The sequence below is a fragment of the Acanthochromis polyacanthus genome, chromosome 3, assembly GCF_021347895.1.
Source record: "Acanthochromis polyacanthus isolate Apoly-LR-REF ecotype Palm Island chromosome 3, KAUST_Apoly_ChrSc, whole genome shotgun sequence".
NCBI classification, from domain to species: Eukaryota; Metazoa; Chordata; class Actinopteri; family Pomacentridae; genus Acanthochromis; species Acanthochromis polyacanthus.
Genome location: NC_067115.1, coordinates 29,627,098 through 29,651,256, shown reverse-complemented (window position 1 = coordinate 29,651,256; position 24,159 = coordinate 29,627,098). Strand labels below are relative to the sequence as shown.

Here is a 24,159-nt window from a genome sequence, read left to right as displayed (position 1 = left end):
GGGTTTTTCTAGTTTTATTCTGGTTCTATTCTGGCTATATTTGTGAAATTACGATCATTTTAAAAAAAGACATTACTATAAAAAATTAAATTATATGGTTACTCAGTCTCTTTTTTTGTAATTTTGTTTTAATTGTTGTGTATTTTAGAAATACAGAAAAAAACATTAAACTATGAAGAGAAAATTCAGCAAAATTCCAGATGTGAAAGTAAGAAGTTTTCAAAAATATTTCACAGAACTTAGTGGAATAGTGGTTAGCACATTCGCCTTGCAGCAAGAAGATCCCTGGTTCAAATCCTGGGGAGGGCCTGGGATCTTTCTGCATGGAGTTTGCATGTTCTCCCTGTGAATGCGTGGGTTTTCTCCAGGTATTCCGACTTCCTCCCACAGTCCAAAAATACGCTGAGGTTAATTGATTACTCTAAATTCCCGTAGGTGTGAATGTGAGTGTGATTGTCTGTCTGTATATGTAGCCCTGTGACAGACTGGCGACCTGTCCAGGGTGTCTCCTGCCTTCACCCGAGTCACCTGAGATAGACTCCAGCACCCCCCACGACCCTAGTGAGGATAAAGCGGTGTATAGAGGATGGATGGATAGTTTTGGGTCCCAGAAGAACACATTTCTAAAGATGAACAAAATCTGAGACAGTGAATTTTCTTTGCTTTTGTTTTTTATTTGTGCAGTTTTTCGTCTGTTTGTGGTTATATATGTTTTTGTTCAAGTTTTTTTTATTATTTTGGATAACACAAATACTATTTATACAATTATTTTCCATTAATTTCTTTTTCTTTAATCCCCCTCCCCATCCCAGCCTACAACAATTACACAAAAGTCAGATAGCCCAGGACAGAAGTTCCACACACGTGTATAAATCGTGTATAAATCATATATACAAGTCAGTTCTTCACTTTTGATGCGTGGTCTGACAGTGCTACGCATCCACGCGATCCGTAGTTAATCAAATCGTTACAATACACACAAAAAGCTTTTCCGGCCACGTCTGGTTTCTTCAGAAATTGTCCAAGTGTTTCTGTTACCTCGTCGATCTTTGAGCCAATTTTCACCTTCACAGTGACTTTTCTCTCCAGCCATTCCCATCGGAACTTATTTTTGACACTTGTCAATTTCTGTGACTGATGACTCCTGATCCTTCGTTAAAAATCTCATCATTCCACTGAACACGATACCAAATCTCCAAACATCCGAGTCGAACACGCCGCCATGAATTTGTGACAAAGAATGCGACGACGTTAACGACGTTAACATCAGCGACAATAAAGTACCTAACCCCCCCTAAAATTTTCTCAACGGATTTAGACGATTCACAGAAATGTTCAAATCTGATATTAAATTGGCGGAAATCTGCGGAAAATTGCCATCCCTGTGAGTTGCTGTTTCAAAACGACAATAAAAAGCAAAGCAGAAAGTGTGCATTTTAGTTGTTCCTCCGTGTTGTTGGGGAAAAGAAATGCCACGGCAAATGGAGTTTGTTTTCTTCCGGTAAACAGGGATACGTCACGTCCATTCCCTGTCCAATCAGAATCCCTTCCAATGTCCAAATGTGCGGTCCATGTAAACCTTAATTCGGAATTAATATTTCCATTTAACTGCGAAGCACAAAACTTTAATTCCGAATGAGTTAATTCCGAATTAATAATTCCGAATTAAAAAACTTAAAAAAATTCTGAGTGGTCTTTCTTTAATTCGGCCTGGAGTGTTGCCATTCCTACAGTCACAACTTAACTCACTGTTTTCCTAATTAAATCTAAAGTTTCCTTTTCTTTGCGGTCGCCATTTTCCTTGGCTGGGTCCTCACCTGCCCTAGCTTCTGTCTCGGTTTCTTGTTCATTATTGTTTCGTCGTCCGTATCCTCCTTTCTAAACTTTGTCCCCACTCATTGTTGAATAGTTTTTGTTTGTTTCAGGACCTATTGTCAACTGCATTAAGGGGGATTAAAAGCTGGTGCCTGGAGCCTCAGGTTCTAAGCTGCCATGATGCCACTTCTTTGTTGACTACATAATTCCATATGTGTTCATTCATAGTTTTGATGTTTTCAGTGACAATTTACAATGTAAATAGGCTGAAAATGAAGATTAAATGAAGTTGTGGCCATGTATATTCAATAATCAATTATACGCACCCCTTAAATACACTTGTTCTTGATGCGTCAGAATATTTCTGCAGTTAATTTTCTAATTAGTCCACTATATTATAACTATCATCTGACGCTATTATCAATAATCATCTATACTTAGATCTATATTTTTGAGAAGGATTCCAATCTTGTGGTTTGTTAAACATTTTACGTTTGTTTCCAATTCAAACGAACAAGTCGATGTATTTTAAGAACACTTTATTTGGCAAAACAGGTTACAAAAAGAATAGATTGTAAAAATAAGTAAGGCACAGGGGAAAAATAATAAATGCATGGGTTTCCCATGAACACTAGACGCACTCCAAATCGAAGTTTGTTTCAAGTTACAATACGTACCATAAAACGATAAGATCATTAATCTGAAGCTTAATTGAACAGAAGATGAGTAAATATGACAGAATGTGCCACACTTGTACCTATTGTATATTAAAATGGTGGAAATAAATCAGCAAAACGAACATTGATAGAAATGCCTTTGGAGTATTTGTGTAAATGCCTAGATGTGTGGATACAGTGATCAGAAGCGGTTGAGGATATTAAAATCATACAGGATGGTACATGTGTGTAATACTGGGATGAACGCTGTGCTGCAAATCCTTCGTGATTCTTCAACATCTCGTATTTCATGTTTCATCACCTATCAGAGTAATTCTGTCTGCTAGATAGATTGAAGAACACTCTCAGGTGAGAACCTCGCTCAGTGCTTTAGTATTTGAGGTGAGGCACTTTGCCCTTCCTTCGTTAAGGTGTCGTGTTACATGTTCAGCTACTTGCTCTGCTTCAGGGAGATTTCCGATAGAGTGGAATGTTCTTCAGCGGGCCACGTCTTCACACGTGACCGCTTCCGTTTGTGCTTGTGTCGAGGCCGTCGGTGGACAGAGAAGAGGAGGGACGAGGCCGAGGCCCGACGGGAGTGGCCGTCTGAGGGTGGCTGACCTGTGAGACCATGTCATCGGACTCCCAGCGCTCCAGCTCCTCCCTCACCAGCCGGTCCGTCTGCTCCCTGTGGGCGTCCGTGTCCCGACCCACACGCTCATCCTGAACGAAAAACAGATTGCAGTCGTACACGATGTTTACGTTCAGTGAGCAGAATACACTCTAGTAGCAATGTAGCGCAATACCCAAACTGATTCAGGTTCAGAAAATTGTATTTGTCCCCAGGGGGCAATTAAAAAAGGCAAGTAGAGCAGGTACCTCAACAATGATGTTAAATTAGTAAAAAACAAGAAATTAGAGATAAGTAACATAAATAAACAAATAGGGATGAATAAAATATACAAATGTAGAACAAGTAATATAAGGATAAAAATAAAATGAAAAGAAAGAAAACAACTTATGGAACTCATAATCAAATAATCATCAGCAGGCAGCTGACGGTCAATTGTTTAAAGATTTCATCCGTCTGAAATCATACAACATGCTGCACTCTGAGGGCTTTTCTTGTTCTCTTTGTACTCATCTCAACCATGTGATCTACTAATAATATGACAATATCGAGCAGAGATGCTCTGGTTCTGTGGAGGATGATCACCATTCCGGGTCCAAACAGGTCAGTTGGGAGAGCTGGACTGAAGATCTAAAGGTCTTTGGTTCAGTCCCAGTTTTCAGCAGTTGGGAAGAGTTTTGTGTCTTCGTTGTTCAGCGTTGAGATATAGAGAGTCGAGTTTACACCCCAACACTGTCAGGCTGTTACACCTTTAACTCTATGTGCTCATGGAGTGACATGAGCTGGGATATGCAAAAAGACTGCATTTCGTCATACTCTGCAATGACAGCAAAGTCGTATCTTAAATGGAGGGCTCATTCTAAGCCAGGGGGGCAGTACAATTTGAAGTTTCAGGTGATATACAAATTAATTCCATTTCTGCTCAAGCTGAATGCTACACACGGCTCTTTGAAGTGCATGTAGCTGCTTGCGTCCACCACATCTCACCTCCATGACTCCGTCCAGTAGCCTGCCGAGCACGTCTCTTCTTTTAAGTTTGGCCCTCTCCATGGCTTCCAGCTTCACGATCACAGCATCTATCTTGGACACGATGCTGCCGATGGAGTGCTCCATCCTGTCCACACGTCTCACCAGCCTGACAGAAGCACAGCAGGTCGGTCTCTTAACAAATTACATGTTAAATGTGACGTACTAGTCCAGTCGCTGTCATTCAGATCAGTGTGAGAAAGTCCTGACTGACGGACAAAAACTGAGGAGGGACTGATTTATCAGCAGGCCAACATTATCAGAATCATCAGCCTCAGTGTTGGCTTTCTTTGATAACCAAGTTTAAGGGATTCATGTAGAATATTTATGTTGGCTTTTTTTGTTCAGAAAAAGCAAGAGAAGAAAACTATAAATTACAAAATTTTGAAACTAAAACAGTCTATTTTAGTATCAGTCTTGAAAATGTAACTTCAGGTTTAGATTTCTATGTAGAGCTAAAAATGTTCAAAACATTTTCATAATTCACTGGTTCCACCTGCTCAGATCAGAAAAAAATGCAATTTTTATCTTTTAATTTTTTTTCTGCGATAATATACACACGTGGACAAAATTGTTGGTACCCCTCAGTTAAAGAAGGAAAAACCCACAATTCTCACTGAAATCACTTGAAACTCACAAAAGTAACAATAAATAAAAATTTATTGAAAATTAAATCATCAAAATCAGCCATCACTTTTGAATTGTTGATTAACATAATTATTTAAAAAAACAAACTAATGAAATAGGGCTGGACAAAAATGATGGTACCCATAACTTAATATTTTGTTGCACAACCTTTTGAGGCAATCACTGCAATTAAACGATTTCTGTATTTGTCAATGAGCGTTCTGCAGCTGTCAACAGGTATTTTGGCCCACTCCTCATAAGCAAACAGCTCCAGTTGTCTCAGGTTTGATGGGTGTCTTCTCCAAATGGCATGTTTCAGCTCCTTCCACATATGTTCAATGGGATTCAGATCTGGGCTCATAGAAGGCCACTTTAGAATAGTCCAACGCTTTTCTCTCAGCCATTCTTGGGTGTTTTTGGCTGTGTGTTTTGGATCGTTGTCCTGTTGGAAGACCCATGACCTGCGACTGAGACCAAGCTTTCTGACACTAGGCAGCACATTTCTCTCCAGAATGCCTTGATAGTCTTCAGATTTCATCGTACCTTGCACACTTTCAAGACACCCTGTGCCAGATGCAGCAAAGCAGCCCCAAAACATTACTGAGCCTCCTCCATGTTTCACCGTAGGGACAGTGTTCTTTTCTTCGTATGCTTGGTTTTTGAGTCTATGAACATAGAGTTGATGTGCCTTACCAAAAAGCTCCAGTTTGGTCTCATCTGTCCAAAGGACATTCTCCCAGAAGCTTTGTGGCTTGTCAACATGCATTTTTGCAAATTCCAGTCTCGCTTTTTTATGAGTTTTTTTCAGCAGTGGTGTCCTCCTTGGTCGTCTCCCATGAAGTCCACTTTGGCTCAAACAACGACGAATGGTGCGATCTGACACTGATGTACCTTGGCCTTGGAGTTCACCTTTAATTTCTTTGGAGGTTGCTCTGGGCTCTTTGGATACAATTCCAACGATCCGTCTCTTCAATTTGTCATCAATTTTCCTCTTGCGGCCACGTCCAGGGAGGTTGGCTACTGTCCCGTGGGTCTTGAACTTCTGAATAATATGAGCCACTGTTGTCACAGGAACTTCAAGCTGTTTAGAGATGGTCTTATAGCCTTTACCTTTAAGATGTTTGTCTATCATTTTTTTTCGGATGTCCTGGGACAATTCTCTCCTTCGCTTTCTGTTGTCCATGTTCAGTGTGGTACACACCTTTTCACCAAACAGCAGGGTGACTACTTGTCTCCCTTTAAATAGGCAGACTGACTGATTATGAGTTTGGAAACACCTGTGATGTCAATTAAATGACACACCTGAGTTAATCATGTCACTCTGGTCAAATAGTTTTCAATCTTTTATAGAGGTACCATCATTTTTGTCCAGGCCTGTTTCATTAGTTTGTTTTTTTAAATAATTATGTTAATCAACAATTCAAAAGTGATGGCTGTTTTTGATTATTTAATTTTCAATAAATTTTTATTTATTGTTACTTTTGTGAGTTTCAAGTGATTTCAGTGAGAATTGTGGGTTTTTCCTTCTTTAACTGAGGGGTACCAACAATTTTGTCCACGTGTGTAGTTTTATTTATGGAACTTCACTGGAAAAAAAATGACATTCAGTCCCACTAATGATCGAAGGGCACATTTTTTTTCTTTTGCAAATCCAAAAAATAAATAAATAAAAAAAATATATATATATATTTTTTTTTTCTTTTCCAAATCCAACACTGAATCGATTAATGGAGACAATCTATGGTGCATTAATCCATAACGGGGGTGTTAAATGTGCGGCCCTTGGGCGGGTCCAATCCAGCCCGAGGGACGACTTTGTAAAGTGTAAAAATTACACAGACGACATTAAGTGCAAATTGTAAATTTGTAAAACTATAAATTTGAAATCATTTCCAGATCATGGCAAGTGTTGAAGTCATAAAGTAGAATACTTGATTGTACATTGTTCTTTTGCTGTTATGTGTCTCATTTCTGTAATATTTTGTTTTTGGTCTTTTTGACTTTTGTTGCTTGTCTCATGTTTTTGTTGTTTTGTGTCTTGTTTTTGTAATATTTTGTCTAGTTTTTTGTCAAAATTTTGGCATTTTGATCATAACATAAAATACTATATCATTCAGTTCCAGATGACTGAATGTTTTGTGCCTTTGTAGACACTGTGATCTGTATGTTGTAATGTGTAAATGATAAACTAAGGCTTAATATTGTTGAAAATGAATTTACTTTTCTTGAGAAATTTCAGGTTGTTCATAACATTTTGTAAAAAAAATCCAATTCCTTAAATGTGAACATTTTCAGAATGTACTTTTTTTGCACTAAAACAAAGGAAAAATTTGTTGTCGCTATTTATAGATTATGCTTTGATTTTACTGGTCACTTGAGATCAAATTGGGCTGAATACGGCCCCTGAACTAAGAAGAGTTTGACACTCCTTATGTAGAATAAAATTAATCATTTGTTGCAGGCCAGAATTCATATTTTAGGTTTAATGCCCTCCCTCCTTCTCCTTTACATCAGCAGCACAAAGTTTCACCAAAAACTGATAGCTACTAAATTTCAGTCAGCAGTGGTTTTTGCAAGATTATTGCCACGCTTCTTGTTCCTGAGGCTGAACTGCATTTTTGCCAGCAGTTTTTTGAAACTACTGCTATGACTGATTTTCGTGTCTGATAAAAAACTTAAAGTTCCATACACTTGAAACTCCTCATATGAGACGCCCCCTGAGCTGCTGCCACGGCGACGGGAGCTGTGACCGCTGTCCTCGTCGTCGTCTTCCTCCGAGTCGTCCTGGGTACGAGGGAAGCTCCGCCCACTGCTGGGTCGAGTCAGCGAATTGCGTTCCAGATCCAAGTCCTCCTAGCATACGAGCAGAAACACACTGAGCATATGCAGGTGCTGGGGTTGTCACTACTACATACACTAATGTTCAAAAGTTTGGGGTCATCCAGACAATTTCATGTTTTCCATGAAAACTCACACTTTTATTCATGTGCTACAATAACTGCACAAGGGTTTTCTAATCATCAGTTAGCCTTTCAACACCATCAGCTAACACAATGTAGCATTAGAACACAGGAGTGATGGTTACTGGAAATGTTCCTCTGTACCCCTATGGAGATATTCCATTAAAAATCAGACGTTTCCAGCTAGAATAGTCATTTACCACATTAACAAAGACTAGACTGTATTTCTGATTCATTTAATGTTATCTGCATTGAAAAGAAATGCTTTTCTGGCAAAAATAAAGACACTTCTAAGTGACTCCAAACTTCTGAACGGTACTGTATGTAGGCTATGTTGTTATTTCCATTCATTTCCTATCAGTTACTAAAATCAAAGACTTTTGTTTGACAAAGGAAACAAGCTGTTGGCTTCGTCGCTCACTCTCTCTTTCTCCAGGTCGTCTCTCATCTGCTGGTGTTCATGTTCTGTCAGCTCCTGGTCACCATCGTGATCGTACTTGGCGAAGATGGCCTGAATCTCTGCGTCTGTGTGGCCCTTTCTGAGGAGGTAAAGAAACCAAACACCCTGAAGACAGGTTGCATATGTTTGATATTCAACACAGCATCAGCACTGATTTAATATAACAATAGTTCAAAGTTTTCTTCACCCTTTGAGATCCTGACGGAGTTCATCAAAGTTCAGTTTACCCCCGGCTTGACGCAAACTGTCTGAGATGTCGTCCACCGCTGTCTTCTTTAGTCTCAATTTCATCAAAGCTTTGTTACAACCCTGAGGGAAGGCAGTTAAAGAAATATGTCCACTTACATTTAAACGTATTTAAACAAGTCACTTGCAAAATGTAACGACAAGGACAATAAGACATGCTGTGACGGCGCAGGAATCTGGCACAACGGACACAATAAACATATGTTACTGATGGTACCCTGTAGTAAAACAATTTATTCTTCTTTTTTCAGAAAGGAGATTTAAATCTACAGACACTGAAACGGGCTAGAATAGGCCGAGAGAATGAACAATATGTGCAGCAATGTAGAGTTGAAACTGGGAATACACACTCTGGGAACATGTGAGACTTTCATGAACTTGTTTCTCCGCCAAGGGATGGCAGAGTTATGTGACGATGAGTGTATGCTTGTCCATCTGTCTGTCTGTTAGCAACATTACTCAAAAACGGATTAACAGATTTGGATGAAATTTTCAGGGAAGGTCAGAAATGACACAAGGACCGAGTGATTAGATTTTGGCAGTGATGAGGCTTATAGTTCGGATCCACAGATTTGTTAAAGATTTCCGTGTCATCGCAAGATAACGTCACTGTAACTATGACTACAAGTAAACACTGCATCACATGATTGTGATCCTACTACAAATCCACCACTGTGGACTTATCGGGACTTATCTGTTGGAAGCAATACAAGGAATAGTTAATTAAATTGTCGGGGTTTTTCTGAGTCCCATCAATCCTGAGCGCTTTTCTTGTTAAATATGCTACCTTTTAAACAAAAAGGCAGACTTTTTTCTAGGTTATCTAGTTGATTAGATCAGACATTTTCCATTGTTCACCTGAAGAGTTAATAGTGTTCAGAATCTGCAACGAAACTTTTGTGGCATCTGAGGAAACATGCCTATATTCGACATTGTTTTCTCAGTTTAAGGTAATACATCAACTACTCACTGCCAAAATAAACCAGCACACATGCTCTCTGCTTCCACTGTCATGAAGACGGAGCTGACACACTTTGATACCATTTTGGTACCATTATTTCAGGTTTTACAAAGACCTTTCCTACAGCTGTGATTCTAAGCAGATTCCAACAACCTGCAGTATTTGGAGCAGTTCCTCAGAAAACTGCACTTCCAGGTGTACACTTTGATTTTCCATTCTGTCATTATTGGTAGGGCTGACTTAATGGAAATGAGCGTAGCCAAAATAAATGGCCCATGTAGTTTAATACCTTCCTAATGAGGTCAGTCATTTCCAGCTCAGACCTCTGCTGGGACATGTCGGCCTTCACCTCAGAGTACGTGTCATTGATGATGGCCAGGAACATGTTCTATACAGAAAAAAAGAGAGAAAAAAAAACATTGTTGCATTAGTCAAGGGCAGGACACAGGACACAACTACTTCTTCTACACATGAATCCCCTACTTACCATAAGAATAAAGAAAATGAAGAACACAAAGGTTGTAAAGTAGATGGGTCCAAGGACTGGATTTGCCTCCTCAATCTCTGAGAAGTTGAAGTCTCCCAGGATAATACGGAACTGAGTGAATCTACAACAAAATATTTCAACATTAAAAAGAAAAACAGCAGGAAGTGACTTTTGTGGGCTAAACTTTGAATGCTCTTACATGCTGGCTTGGAAAGTGCTAAAATCATCGACTTGAGTTCCAAACACCAAGTAGGCCAGCTGAGCATACGCCAGGAAGATGATGAAGAACATGATGGCAAAACCCACGAGGTCCTTGGCACAGCGAGACATAGTGCTGGACAGCTGACTCATGGTCTTATTGAAGTTGATGAACTTAAAAAGCTGTGAGAAAGTGAAAAATGACAAAGTGTGGGCATTAGCAGACTCCACAGAAGCTCTGTTCCACTGGGCATCTGCTAAGGTGGTGTCGACTGTGATTATGAACTGAAGAGACAACATTTATACCTTGACCCAGGAAAAAAAGATGATAACCGCAGCCATGTTGTTAAACTGGACCTGCAGATTGGCCAAAGGCTCAAAGCTGGGGTGAGCAGTGTGGTTCTCCAAGAGGCCTTTGAGAAGGTTTCCAACCATGGCTGTTCGGGTTATGTTCATGATGATGGCAACAACACTCAACTGAAGAAAGACAATAAGTGTCTATTAGAATCTAATTGATTACAGTCTGGCTTCAATAATCCCACCCTGATACTCACTGCGACAATGAGAACATCCAGACAGTTCCACAGGCTCTTGAAGTAATGCAGGCGGTGGATGCGGATCTCCAGCACTTCTTCCACCACGTAGTAAAGGATGAACAGGCAGAAAGCCACTTCACACACACCCACAAAGTAGTCCCAGCTGGACACATATCTTATCAGACGCACTGTCTGGAACTGCCAAGAGGTCATCACCCCGCCAGTAGCAGGGAACTCCACCAACAACCTGACAAAAGCACCAACCATTCAGTTATTCATGCAATAGTGGCTGCAAGCTGGGGAGGTTATTTAACAGTAAAGAGTGTAAATTAAGAATTAGGCTGATAGTAAGTAAATGAGCACTGCTTTTCCCTGTTCGTGATTTTTACAATGGAAGGAAATCCATCCATCTACACTCAACAAAAATATGAACGCAGCACTTTTGTTTTTGCTCCCATTTTTTATGAGATGAAGTCAAAGATATAAAACTTTTTCCACATACACAATATCACCATTTCTCTCAAATATTGTTCACAAATCTGTCTAAATCTGTGATAGTGAGCACTTCTCCTTTGCTGAGATAATCCATCCCACCTCACAGGTGTGCCATATCAAGATGCTGATTAGACACCATGATTAGTGCACAGGTGTGCCTTAGACTGCCCACAATAAAAGGCCACTCTGAAAGGTGCAGTTTTGTTTAATTGGGGGGGGGGGTCCACTCCTCTTCAATGGCTGTGCGAAGTTGCTGGATATTGGCGGGAACTGGTACACGCTGTCGTATACGCCGATCCAGAGCATCCCAAACATGCTCAATGGTTGACATGTCCGGTGAGTATGCTGGCCATGCAAGAACTGGGACATTTTCAGCTTCCAAGAATTGTGTACAGATCCTTGCAACATGGGGCCATGCATTATCCTGCTGCAACATGAGGTGATGTTCTTGGATGTATGGCACAACAACGGGCCTCAGGATCTCGTCACGGTATCTCTGTGCGTTCAAAATGCCATCAATAAAACGCACCTGTGTTCTTGGTCCATAACAGACGCCTGCCCAGGGGCGGATTGAACGTTATTTCATTCGGTCGTTTGACCGAAGGGCCGGTCCACATCTGTGCCGGTGCGCTGGTATTTATTAAATAATTTTGTTTACTGGGCGCCCGGATAGCTCATCGGGTTAAGCAGGTGACCCATGTGCAGGGGCTGGTCTCCGATGCAGCAGCCCGGGTTCGATTCCTCCCCACGGCCCTTTTCTGGATGTCTTCCCCCTACTCTTCTCCCCACTTCCTGTCACTCTTCACTGCAACTATCACAATAAAAAAAAGCAAAAAAAAAATAATAAAAAATTTTGTTTATTTATCCATATGTGGCCGAATGGGATGAGCGTCCAACCATTCATCAGCCCTGTACAGGCACGCTGGCCCACATGTGTCACACCAGAACCACGCTCAACACCCATCCCCACCACGCCCCCGATTGCACAGGTGGGCTGGTCTGGTCCAAAAAGTCCCGGGCCGAATTTGACTCCCAATCCGGCCCTGCGCCTGCCCATACCATAACCCCACCGCCACCATGGGCCACCATCCACAACATTGACATCAGAAAACCGCTCACCCACACGACGACACACACGCTGTCTGCCATCTGCCCTGAACAGTGTAAACCGGGATTCATCCATGAAGAGAACACCTCTCCAACGTGCCAGACGCCATCGAATGTGAGCATTTGCCCACTCAAGTCGGTTACGACGACGAACTGGAGTCAGGTGGAGACCCCGATGAGGACGACGAGCACGCAGATGAGCTTCCCTGAGACGGTTTCTGAGTTTGTGCAGAGATTCTTTGGTTATGCAAACTGATTGTTTCAGCAGTTGTCCGAGTGGCTGGTCTCAGACCATCTTGGAGGTGAACATGCTGGATGTGGAGGTCCTGGGCTGGTGTGGTTACACGTGGTCTGCGGTTGTGAGGCTGGTTGGATGTACTGCCAAATTCTCTGAAACGTCTTTGGAGACGGCTTATGGTAGAGAAATGAACATTCAATACACAAGCAACAGCTCTGGTTGACATTCCTGCTGTCAGTATGCCAATTGCATGGTCCCTCAAATCTTGCCACATCTGTGGCATTGTGCTGTGTGATAAAACTGCACCTTTCAGAGTGGCCTTTTATTGTGGGCAGTCTAAGACACACCTGTGCACTAATCATGGTGTCTAATCAGCATCTTGATATGGCACACCTGTGAGGTGGGATGGATTATCTCAGCAAAGGAGAAGTGCTCACTGTCACAGATTTAGACAGATTTGTGAACAATATTTGAGAGAAATGGTGATATTGTGTATGTGGAAAAAGTTTTATATCTTTGACTTCATCTCATAAAAAATGGGAGCAAAAACAAAAGTGCTGCGTTCATATTTTTGTTGAGTGTATTTTCTATACATCGCTTAATCCTCATTAGGGTTGTGGGAGGCTGGAGTCTATCCCAGCTGACTTAGGGTGAAGGCAGGAGACACCCTGGACAGGTCACCAGTCTAGGGTTAGGATTAGGGGTGCATATAGACATATACAGACAAACAATCACACTCACACTCACACCTACAGACCAATAGGAGTCACCAATTAACCTCAGCATGTTTTTGGACTGTGGGAGGAAGCTGGAAAACCAGGAGAAAACTCACACATGCACAGAGAGAACATGCAAATTCCATGCAGAAAGATTTCAGGAAGGCCGGGAAGTGAACCGGGGATCTTCTAGGTGCAAAGCAACAGTGCTAACCACCAAGCTACTGTGCAGCCCATGGAAGGTAATTTAGGTTTTAATTGTACTCAGTTTGAAAGTTTCATACTAAACAATCAATGTCAACAAGTCACCTTAGGGATTTAAAAAAAAACAAAACTACATTATGATTATATGAACTTAATGATGAAAAGCTTAATCATGGAATAAAAGGAAGAAAACATGGTATTTGTTTCATTTAACCTCAACTGCTTGATCATATTTTTTAATTAAAATACAGCAGCGAACACTTTATTTCTTGAAAATACTGCTATACAGTTGTTCCTCGCCATATTGCGGTTCACTTTTCATGGCCTCACTGAATTGCAGATTTTTAAATTGTATATATCTAATTTTGTATCACGGATTTTTTAATTGTATACATCTAATTCTGTATTGCGGATTTTTAAATTATATATATATATAATTTTGTGTCGCGGATTTTTTGCTGTATCGCAGGATTTTGCAGTATATACTTATTTTATGTATTCATTATTTTAATTATTTTTGTGGTAAGTTAAGCATTTTTTAACCCTAACCCTAAAAAACTTAAAACAATATAAAAATAATAATTACAATATAATAAAAGAATATAAAATTTTTAAAAATGCGTAGTGTACAGCGCTGGGCACTGATTGGCTCAGTGACCGTAGCATCGTTCTCCTCCGTCTCCCATGTGTAGCAGCGTTCAGCATCTCGCCTTGTCCATTTCACATCATAGTGTTGCCCTGCAGTGTTGTGTTTTTGTGAAATTTTCATAAAAATTTTATTTATTTCAAGCTCAACGAAGTTGATCAAATGTTCCGCGCCTTCTAAGGCTTCTAGTACCGAACTCAAGCACCAGAGGAAGATGTTTACCATTGAAGAAAAGGTGGAACTCCTTAAAATATCAATAAATAATGAACTAAATATAACGTCGCTACTTCTCAGATTTTCGCCTATCGTGAGGGGGTTGTGGAAGCTAACCCCCGCAATAGACAAGGGACCATTGTATTCAGATAATCCATATACAGTGTAAAGTAGGTGTCTTCTTTAAAATAGTGCTTAAGTGATACTTGATCCACATGATTTTCCTGCAGGGTGCTATTGTTTTCTTACTACTGTTCCGTATATGACTTTGTATCATACAAAAATGATAGATGGGTGCTGTCCATAATTTCACTCTATACGGGTTTGATGGTTTGATTTAAGTCAGCTGGGATAGGCTCTAGTGCCCCCCACAACCCCACAGAGGATGAAGTGGTGTACAGAAAATGGATGGATGCGTTTGATGGGACTCATGATTGTTACCTGGCGATGCAGAAAAGGTTTATGTTCCCATTGTAGACAGAGAAGTCAAGGAACACCGCTCTAGAGCCTCTGTCCAGCCACAAGTGGTCTTTGAGAAACTGCAGTTGGATGGTTGACTCCTCTTTGGTACGAGACAAGTCCTGGTAGTATCCTCCACCTCCATATTTAGACACCTGACCCCAGTAACTGCTGCCGTTCATCTCACTCTCTGTGGTGTACATCCATCTGACAGACATCAGGAAGGTAACATTTAGGATGTAGACATGTCTTCACTCTTTCTCACAAACTTTATCCAATTCCACTGATTTCACTCTCAAAACAAGAAAAAAACAACAACTTTCAAGCAACTTTCACCTTGAACTAAGTGAAAAAATCTGCCAATAGAACAAGTGAAAAATGTCTTGGTAAGACTTCTTGAAATAAGATCTGATATTTAGAATCTTGAGATCTTAAAATTAGCTGGAAAAACTTATTTTAAGGTATATTCACCTGGATTGTCAAGCTTAGGTGTCTTAAAATAAGCCACATATGCTAAAAAAAAGACTAGCAGTTTTTCACTCAAAAACAGAGCAAAAAAACTTTCAGCAAAAAAAATCCCCAAATTTCTGAAAATTTGCAAAACCTTCAGGAAGAAAATTCCAATAATTCCGAAAAGTTTGATTTAAAAAAAAATCCCCCAAATTTGGCAGGAAAATTCTTGTAAATATTTTCAAAAAATGAGTAGAAAGTCTTCCAAAAAAAAATATCTGAAGTGATTACAGATATATCAGTAAAACTTCTAATGTTTTTTAAAGAACATTCAGAAAAAAGTCGAACAAAATCCAGCAAAATTTTATGTGAATGTTCTTAAAGAAACTTTTTTTTTTTTTGCAGAAATTTTCAAAGATTTCCCAAAAATGTTTAAAATGTAGACATCAGAAGTTTCACTGTGAATTTTTTTTCTCCACATTTTCAAACTTGAAAGCGGGTCAATTTTGACTTGCAGGACGACACGAGGGTCAAACTTATTTTGAATTTACTTATAAAATTCAACTCAAAACAAGATAATTTAAAGATTGTTAGACTTAAGATATTTAAGATGCGTTGTCATAAAATAAGTCCCTCCATCTTGCTGAAATGCCACATAAGTGAATTTGTCTTAAATCAAGTGGGATGAGACATTTTGACTAAAAATAAGACAAATAGACTTGGTAAGATTTTGAGTTTTTGCGGTGTTCTTCAGACTATTTAAATGCTTTGACTTACGCAGTCCCATTCTTGGGGCCGAAGGCTGCGGTGTCCTCGTTGGTGGGGGTGTATATGTTGTAGCAGTCCTGGACCTCGTCCCTCAGATCTTCGTGGATGGAGCAGGACTCGTTGCGAACTTTGACCTGCCGGAGCCGCGGCACCCCGAGGAGGAGGTTCTCGTAGTAGATGAAACTCTGATTCTCTGGCAGGCTCTTATTGTTGTACCACACCTCCCAGTACATGCCGTTGAGGAAGGGCCCCTCTGCAAACTAAAAGTGTAGAACAATCAGGAGTGTGGCACACAAGAGGCCAGAGAGAAGCATTCTGACAAAAGAAACACCTTAAAACAGGGGTGTCAAACTCATCTTAGTTCAGGGGCCACATTCAGCCCAATTTGATCTCAAGTGACCAGTAAAATCAGAGCTTAACAACCTATAAATAACAACAACTCCAAAACTTTCCTTTGTTTTAGTGCAAAAATGTGTGTTCTGAAAATGTTCACATTTAATAAATTATCTTTGTACAAAACATCATGAACAACCTGAAATTTGTTAAGAAAAATCAATTCAATTTCAACAACATTATGCCTCAGTTTATCATTTACACATGACAAATTTACAGATGACAGAGTGTCTATAAAGGAACAAAACATTCAGTCACAGGTATCTGGAAGTGAATGATTTAGTATTTTACTAAAGACAAAAAAGACAAAAACCAACAAAAACAAGACAAATTATAATGAAAATGAGACATAAAATTACAAAAAATTAGACAAATGACACAAAACAAAACAAAAAAGACACAAAAAATCAAAAAAATGTTACAAAGCGAAAAAAATGGACAAACTACAAAAATGAGACAAAAAATTTAAGAAATGACCCAAACAAGACATAAAATGACAAAAGCGAGAAACAAAACGACAAAAAATAAACAATGCAAGTGAGACAAAAAAGAAATTCGACAAAAACGATACACAAATCAGCAAATAAGGTAAAATACAAAATGACAAAAAATAAGACAAAAAACACAAGCGAGACAAAAAGGAAACACAAAACGACAAAAACATGAGACAAACAATAAAAGTCAGACAAAAAACAAAAACAGGACAAAATATTACAAAAATGAAACACGAAATGACAAAAGAACGATGAACAATCTAGTATTTTACTTTATTATCAAAACAACTTGCCATGGTCTAGAAAGTAAATTTACAATTTTCAGTTAACCCTTTAAGCTTCAGTCAATTCCAGCCGTTTTCAGTACAAAAAATCGCTAATATTCTATTTTTAAATTAAAAAAATGACAAAAAATACAGGGAATATTGGACGCACATCGCGAGGTGCATTTCCTTGAAAACGACCGATTCGTGGATTTTATACCGACTTCAGGACATGTTTTGGACAAAATAGTTTACTGGCTTGTGTCATCTGATGTAAAAGGTTGGATTATGGCCGTTTTTTGTGGAATCTTTTTTTCTGTGTGTAATAATGAACCCGGAAATGTGAGTCGCGCTGTGTGCGTTGAAGCCGTGTATAGAGAATGGATGGATGAATATTTGTTTTTCTCACCCGCTGTGGTAATCACGTCTGAAAGTGGTTTATACCGGTGGATTCATGAGAATCTAAGCTTTCCATTGGCGTATAGTGTTTGTATAATCGGGTTTGCAGCCGTCGGACATTCTTGAAATTCCTATGCAAATTAGTAGGTGTACCGCCGGCGGTACACCTACGACGCACTGAAGCGTAAAGGGTTAATGTCTTCTCTGTAATTTTTACATTTTACAAAGCCGTCCCACAGGCCGAGTTGGACCCTCTGGAGGGCCGGTTTTGGCCCGCGGACCGCATGTTTGACACCCCTATTGCAGAACAATCAGGATGCAACTTGCAGCAAAAATGCAAATAAATCCAAAAATGTCAGATTATTCCTCTAAATACTCAAAGTCTAAATGCTTAAAGTCTGCTAAACCTTACTGTGTAAAGATGTAACACACTGATAAAACATATAGCTTTGGTGAAAAGACATCAGACACTGACAAACAAATAATTTTGCCTGAACCAGAGAAAAAAACTGTTCCAATTTACCTTCCAGAAATCCTCCATAGTTGAGAGGCTCCTAAAGGTTGAAGGATCCCCAGCAGACAGCGGCGTGTCCAGGAAAAGCTGAGACATGACTTTGGTATAATAGTACATATTGGCACTCACCATCCCATAGGTCACTGCAGAGCAAACCAGAATATAACTATTACTGAGAGCATGTAGAAAAGAAAGAAACAAAAGCAGCAATGACTACAGCAACACATCAGCTACAAGAGGGTGATGAAATGCATTGAACATACATAATTGTGTTGTTTGCATCCACTGTGACCCTGCAAAGACTATATGAACACAGAATCTAAACTGAAAATTAGATTAAATGTACTTTCCACACATACTACATATACATACTATGGCATTACTATTCTCACTGGCATTCCCAGTAGTTATGGAAACTGCTTTTAATAGTCGAGTTCTGCCTGGCAAAATGCGCCTTAATCATGTCTGCCAGGAAATCATTTCCTGATCCACCCTAAACCACACTTTGGCATTTTTCGTTGCAGCAAAAGAAGAGAAGAGAAACTTCACCGTTAGTCTCTTCATCCCACACATTCTCGTTCTCGCTGCCATCCCAAAATGTGGTTCACAAATTTGTGCTGTTGTTGCTACTAAAGACCTCTGACAAATGTTGGAGATCAGATTTTCAGCTGCCAAACTCGTTAAGTTTACGCTGTGAATGTGGAAAATGAGTTTTCAGCGAAATGAAAGGTGCCACATTTTAAAAAGCTTTCAGTCGGTTCAGTCCACAACCATTTTTCATTACACAAGCATTTATTTTATGTCTCCAGTCTAAGGCTACGTTTGCACCACATGGCCTAATGTCCAGCTGAGAACGTTTAGTCTGTAATTTGTGTAGTTTGTTTGTATAATAATAATAGTGTATTTTTGTTGCATTGTCAGAGAAATCCATGTGTTTTTCTGTTTTTAAATAACAGCAAATGATGCAATGAGTGTTCAAAGCAATCAATCTGTGCCTTTAGAATATAAAAGCAAATTTAACTTAACAAAGAAAATAAATAATTTCATCTAGTCCTGTTGCATCACCGTTTACAGTTAAATTGATTTGTTTTAGACTTTACATGCTAACAAAACACTCACAATTCCAAGTGATATATTCATGCTAACGCTTTTTGAAGTGTTTGAAGTGTGAAGCCACTACATAATGAATAATCATTAAATTAGAATTAATAGGCAGCATCAAACTGGGACACATTTTCAGCCTGTCATGTTGTACCACATGATGAGGCTCCACAAGTAATATTTAGCTATTCACTTGACATGCAGGAAGTCCAGAGATTGTCATGATCAAAAACATCACATCAGTTTAGGTGAGAATGGTTTGGTAGATTTCTGATTCCTCAGGCTGACTCCTCAATAATGAAGCTTGCTCCCTGGCTTTTAATAGGGAATTCTAATAAAGAATGTCAGCTTAGCTCTCAGGAAGGGTTGGTGATGGTCACACACACACATGCTAAATATTAAAATATTTGGCTGCAAGACTAAAATATGCATTAATCTCATAAAATGTTGACATCCGTTCTGTGAAGTTAAACAATGAGAATAAATGCAGACAAAAAATAATAATGAAGCTGGCTACTCAGTTTACTCCAAATGAGATTTTTGAATGCGTACTTACAGATACAAAGAGTGATGAGGAATGTGATGTATGTGAGCATCTCCCTCAGTACGTTCCTGAGGTACCTTTCTCGACTGCTGTCACTGTCCTCCATCAGCTCTGTGCCCCACAGGACTGTGAACGAAACATTTCAACATACAGTGGGTACAATACACAGAGAGACATCCATCCATCCATTATCTATACACCGCTTTGTCCTCTGTATGGTCACCGTGGAGGGCTCAAGCCTATCCCAGCTGACTCAGGGCACACCCTGGACAGGTCTCTCTTCAGTCTATCACAGGGCTACAAATACAGACTCGCATTCACACCTACAGACAATTTAGAATCACCAATTAACCTCAGCATGTTTTTCGACTGTGGGAGGAAGCTGGAGAACCTGGAGAAAACCCACACATGCACAGGGGGAACATGTAAACTCCACACAGAAAGATCCCAGGCACAGGCTGGAACACAAACCGGGGATCCTCTAGCTGTGAGGCAACAGTGCTAACCACCGAGCCTCCATGCAGCCCCAGATCGACATAATTATACAATTATTCCAGTCAAATTCACGGTGTGTTCTGTTCATATTAGACTGTGGAGCTTAAAACAGTAAAAGTAGCAACACTTGAGGTTCAAAATCAACACACTTTTATCAGAAAACCTACGCAACCGTTGAAATGTTTGCAGTCACTCAGGCAATTTCATATTTTCCATGAAAACTCACACTTTTATTCATGTGCTAACATAACTGCACAAGGGTTTTCTAATCATCAATTAGCCTTTCAGCACCATTAGCTAACACAATGTAGCATTAGAACACAGGAGTGATGGTTGCTGGAAATGTTCCTCTGTACCTCTATGGAGATATTCCATTAAAAATCAGCTGTTTCCAGCTAGAATAGTCATTTATCACAATGTCTACACTGTATTTCTGATTCATTAATGTTATCTTCATTGAAAAAAATTGCTTTTCTTTCAAAAATAAGAACATTTCTAAGTGACCCCAGACTTTTGAACGAGTAGTGGAAACATTACACCACATATAGTATTTGCTTGTTTACATCTCTCAACACACTTTCACCAGAAAACCCATATGGTTATCAGTTTACTTCCTATAACTATATTTTCATTTGTAATGGTATGTACTCTCTGGAATCTTTTTACCCATTTTAATCTGGTCCAACCATTACCCTGTGCTGCCAATGAGTTTTCAAATTTGATGCTACTTTATATTTCATTACATCAACATTGATTATAATTTATTTCATTGTACAAAGTCCTCTGGAACCAGGATTTTGGGATTTTGTGGTGCAGCCGAGTTGTATTTTGTTCCAAAAACAACACAATAAGCTGCACAGTGGCTCGGCAGTCAACACCTTTTGCCTTGCAGCTAGAAAATCCTCAGTTCGCGTCCCAGCCTTCCTGGGATCTTTCTACGTGGAGTTTATATGTTCCTGTGCATGCGTAGGTCGTCTCCAGGTACTCTGGCTTACTCCCACAGTCCAAAAACATCCATTCATCCATCATCTACACACAGCTTCTCATTAGGGTGCATTAAGTGACAATTTAGAATCACCAATTAACCTGAGCATGTTTTTGGTCTTCTAGCTGCAAGGCGAAAGTGCAGGCCCAGTCCTAAAGCATATCAAGGTTAACTGGTAATTAATTGGTTTGTCGGTGTGAATGTGAGTGTGATTCTTTCTCCCAATATGTAGCCCTGTGATAGACTGGTGACCTGTCCAGGGTGTCCTCTATCTTCACCCTAAGACAGCAGGTATAGACTCCAGCCCCTAATGAGGCTTAAGCAGCGTATAGATAATGGATAGATGGGTGGAAAACAATACAATATGAAAATCAAATGTTAGAAACATCATTGCCACAAACTGCAGCCTCCACCTCTTCAATTTATTTTATGTATTACAGGGTTGTTGTAATGGATGGCATTATTTTGCTCAGTCAACCTATCAAATGCCTAACTGCTCAGTAGATAATGACTACCATTAGTAGTAGTAGTGCTGGTATTTAGTATTGAACTGCAGTAAGTGTCTTCTTTAGGTATAGACAGACTGACACTTGAAGTTGATTCTTTATTTCAAGGTATAGTAGGAAAATAATAGGTTTAATCATAATTGCATTGTGGTCTGCTAATTTTACAGCCTAAGAATCCAAACTATGACATCATTTAGAAATTACAGTTGATGTTTGTTGCTATTCTGTAGAAAACGATTCAAAACTTGACTCCATCATCACCATAAAAGCTGCATTTAAAGAGCCTTACTTCTGATTTTTTGGAGTATCTGCTTCATACAGCTGAGATGCTCATGCCTGTCCTGTTGCTGGGCATCCAGGGTCGGGGTCGGGTACAGTCCTCCTCGGGGGATGTGGGTGCTGCTGCCCCCGCGGTTGTAGCTGCCCAGGCCGCTGCTGCAGCTGCTGCTGGAGGCCGTGGACACCGACCTCCTCCCTGGACTCGCTTGAGGCCAGTCGGCTTCCATAATCTCGTCCTCGGGCTCAAACCCAGGGTTATCCCGGCTCCACGCTTGTCTGGACGGAGGGGACGGGGTGCCCACGACCCCTCCGAGCCCCAGGTCTTGATGCTGGATGTTCTCCATCTCTATGCCCTCGCTGGAGTCCAGTCTGTTGGGCGACCTGCCAGTCTGGCTCTGCGGCGGGGGCTGGGGTCTGACTCGGGATGAACTCATGGTCCAGTTAACTAGTTTCTCTATCTGGTGCGGGGCATCTGATAGCCCTCAAAGCCACAAAAATGAGCAACAAATCGTGACACGCTGACTGTAGAAGTCACAATATGGAGATTTGTGTAACGACATCCAGCTATTCATAACCAGCTGCGGAAGTTTCCAGTCTTGACTAACCGTTTTTTTAAAGTTAAAAAAAAAGTCACAAACTTCGATTCCGTCCCAGAAACGACGTCTTTAGTTCCGAAGCGATGCCTTCAAAGCGGTTAAAGTTGTTCGCCAGTTAACTACTTACACTAAACTGCACTAAAATACCGTGTTTACGTGAAAAAAAGAAAGGCCGTTTTTTGTCCCGGGACAGCCATCTTGTTCCTGAACTGCTCCCCCAAAAAGTCGTTCGGGACTCAAGTTACATTAGGAGTCATGGCGTCGCATTAAACGCTGGAAAATACCTCGGTGGAAAAACACTTCTCTTTATTTAGTTATCTTTTAACCATTTATACCTGTCAGTATTGTATTTATTAAAATGGGACAAATTAATTAGATGAAAATGAAGTTAAATAACCTCTGTGTGTTTGGGTCTGCGGTTGCTATGACAACAAGGCACTTGGCTAACAGGAGCTGTCAGTGAACATGAGGCCGGATTCATTCATTTAGACATAAAAACTATCTTAAATAATTGAAGAACAGGGTCTGTGTGATGGGCATGGACTTGAGATGTTTGCACATTGTTGTTTTGCTGCAAAAACTGAGTAGAAATAATACTAACATATTAAACAGATGTCTGAAAAAACACAATCTAGTGTCCAGTTTTTCAGCTCATTATAATAGCATATATTACAGGTCAAAAGTTTGGGGTCACCGGGCAATTTCATGCTTTCCATGAAAACTCACACTTTTATTCAAGTGCTAACATAATTGTACAAGGGTTCTCTAATTATCAGTTAACCTTTCAACTCAATTAGCTAATGTAATTTAACATTAGGACACAGTAGTGATGGTTGCTGGAAATGTTCCTCTGTACTCCTTTGTAGATATTTCATTAAAAATCAGCCCTTTCCAGCTAAAATAGTCATTACCACATTAACAATGTCTAGATTGGATTTCTGATTAATTTAATGTTATCTTTGTCGAAAAAAATGATTTTCTTTCAAAAATAAGGACATTTCTAAGTGACCTCAAACTTCTGAACGGTAGGATATGTTTAAATATACACTTTTAATCATCTATTTTATTTTCCAAATGCATGTTGTGATATAGGGGCTGCACAGTGGACATAGTGGTTAGCACTTTCGCTTTGTAGCAAGAAGATCCCTGGTTCAAATCCCGACCTGAGCCTGGGATCTTTCTGCACGGAGTTTGCATGTTCTCCCTGTGCATGCGTGGGTTTTCTCCGGGTACTCCGGCTTTCTCCCACAGTCCAAAAATATGCTGAGGTTAATTGATTACTCTAAATTGCCCGTAGGTGTGAATGTGTGTGTGATTGTTTGTCTCTATATGTAGTCCTGTGACAGACTGGCGACCTGTCCAGGGTGTCCCCAGCCTTCGCCCGAGTCAGCTGGGATAGGCTCCAGCACTCCCACGACCCTAGTGAGGATAGAGCGGTGTATAGAGAATGGATGGATGTTGTGATATAATGTACTTCAGATATATAGAGAAAATAGTATATAAAACTGATGCTCATGATGCACTGATGTAGAAAGATGCTTCAGTCTTGCATTACAAGGTAATATGAAAGAAATACGTTGTATTAAAGAGTAAAATGGGACTATCTGATTTGTTCTGTATTGATTTTCAGTGCTGAAAAAAACATAGCCCTTCTTATTTCTTTGTGGCTATGGTTTCCAATTTATAATTAT

At 39.9% G+C, this 24,159-nt stretch overlaps 1 protein-coding gene across 2 annotated transcripts; it reads right to left on the bottom strand.

The window, feature by feature from the left end:
* Positions 1 to 2,337: 2,337 nt before the first annotated feature.
* Positions 2,338 to 22,783, bottom strand: pkd2 (polycystic kidney disease 2). Of its 2 annotated transcripts, none has more exons than XM_051945598.1 (15): positions 21,883 to 22,783; positions 19,620 to 19,733; positions 17,972 to 18,105; positions 15,909 to 16,159; positions 14,664 to 14,888; positions 10,622 to 10,850; positions 10,374 to 10,544; positions 10,069 to 10,250; positions 9,870 to 9,990; positions 9,672 to 9,770; positions 8,363 to 8,484; positions 8,137 to 8,254; positions 7,445 to 7,605; positions 4,090 to 4,237; positions 2,338 to 3,194 (listed from the first exon to the last, which is right to left on the bottom strand). In XM_051945598.1, exons 1-15 carry the CDS (start codon positions 22,304 to 22,306, stop codon positions 2,985 to 2,987), a joined length of 2,709 nt encoding a protein of 902 aa, XP_051801558.1. In that variant the 5' UTR covers positions 22,307 to 22,783; the 3' UTR covers positions 2,338 to 2,984. The 2 variants fall into 2 exon arrangements, with proteins under 2 accessions (XP_051801558.1, XP_022054229.1); XM_022198537.2 differs by having other exon boundaries at positions 7,445 to 7,608; positions 21,883 to 22,780.
* Between the last annotated feature and the right edge of the window lie 1,376 nt (positions 22,784 to 24,159).

Bases quoted from the DNA above. Each gene is read 5' to 3' on its own strand.
- pkd2 (XM_022198537.2), bottom strand. From the start codon at position 22,306: ATGAGTTCATCCCGAGTCAGACCCCAGCCCCCGCCGCAGAGCCAGACT. The intron at 19,734-21,882 runs GTAAGGCTCTTT...TTTCGTTCACAG, and splicing joins GATACTCCAAAAAATCAGAA to TCCTGTGGGGCACAGAGCTG. The intron at 14,889-15,908 runs GTAAGTCAAAGC...GATGTCTGTCAG, and splicing joins GGCCCCAAGAATGGGACTGC to ATGGATGTACACCACAGAGA.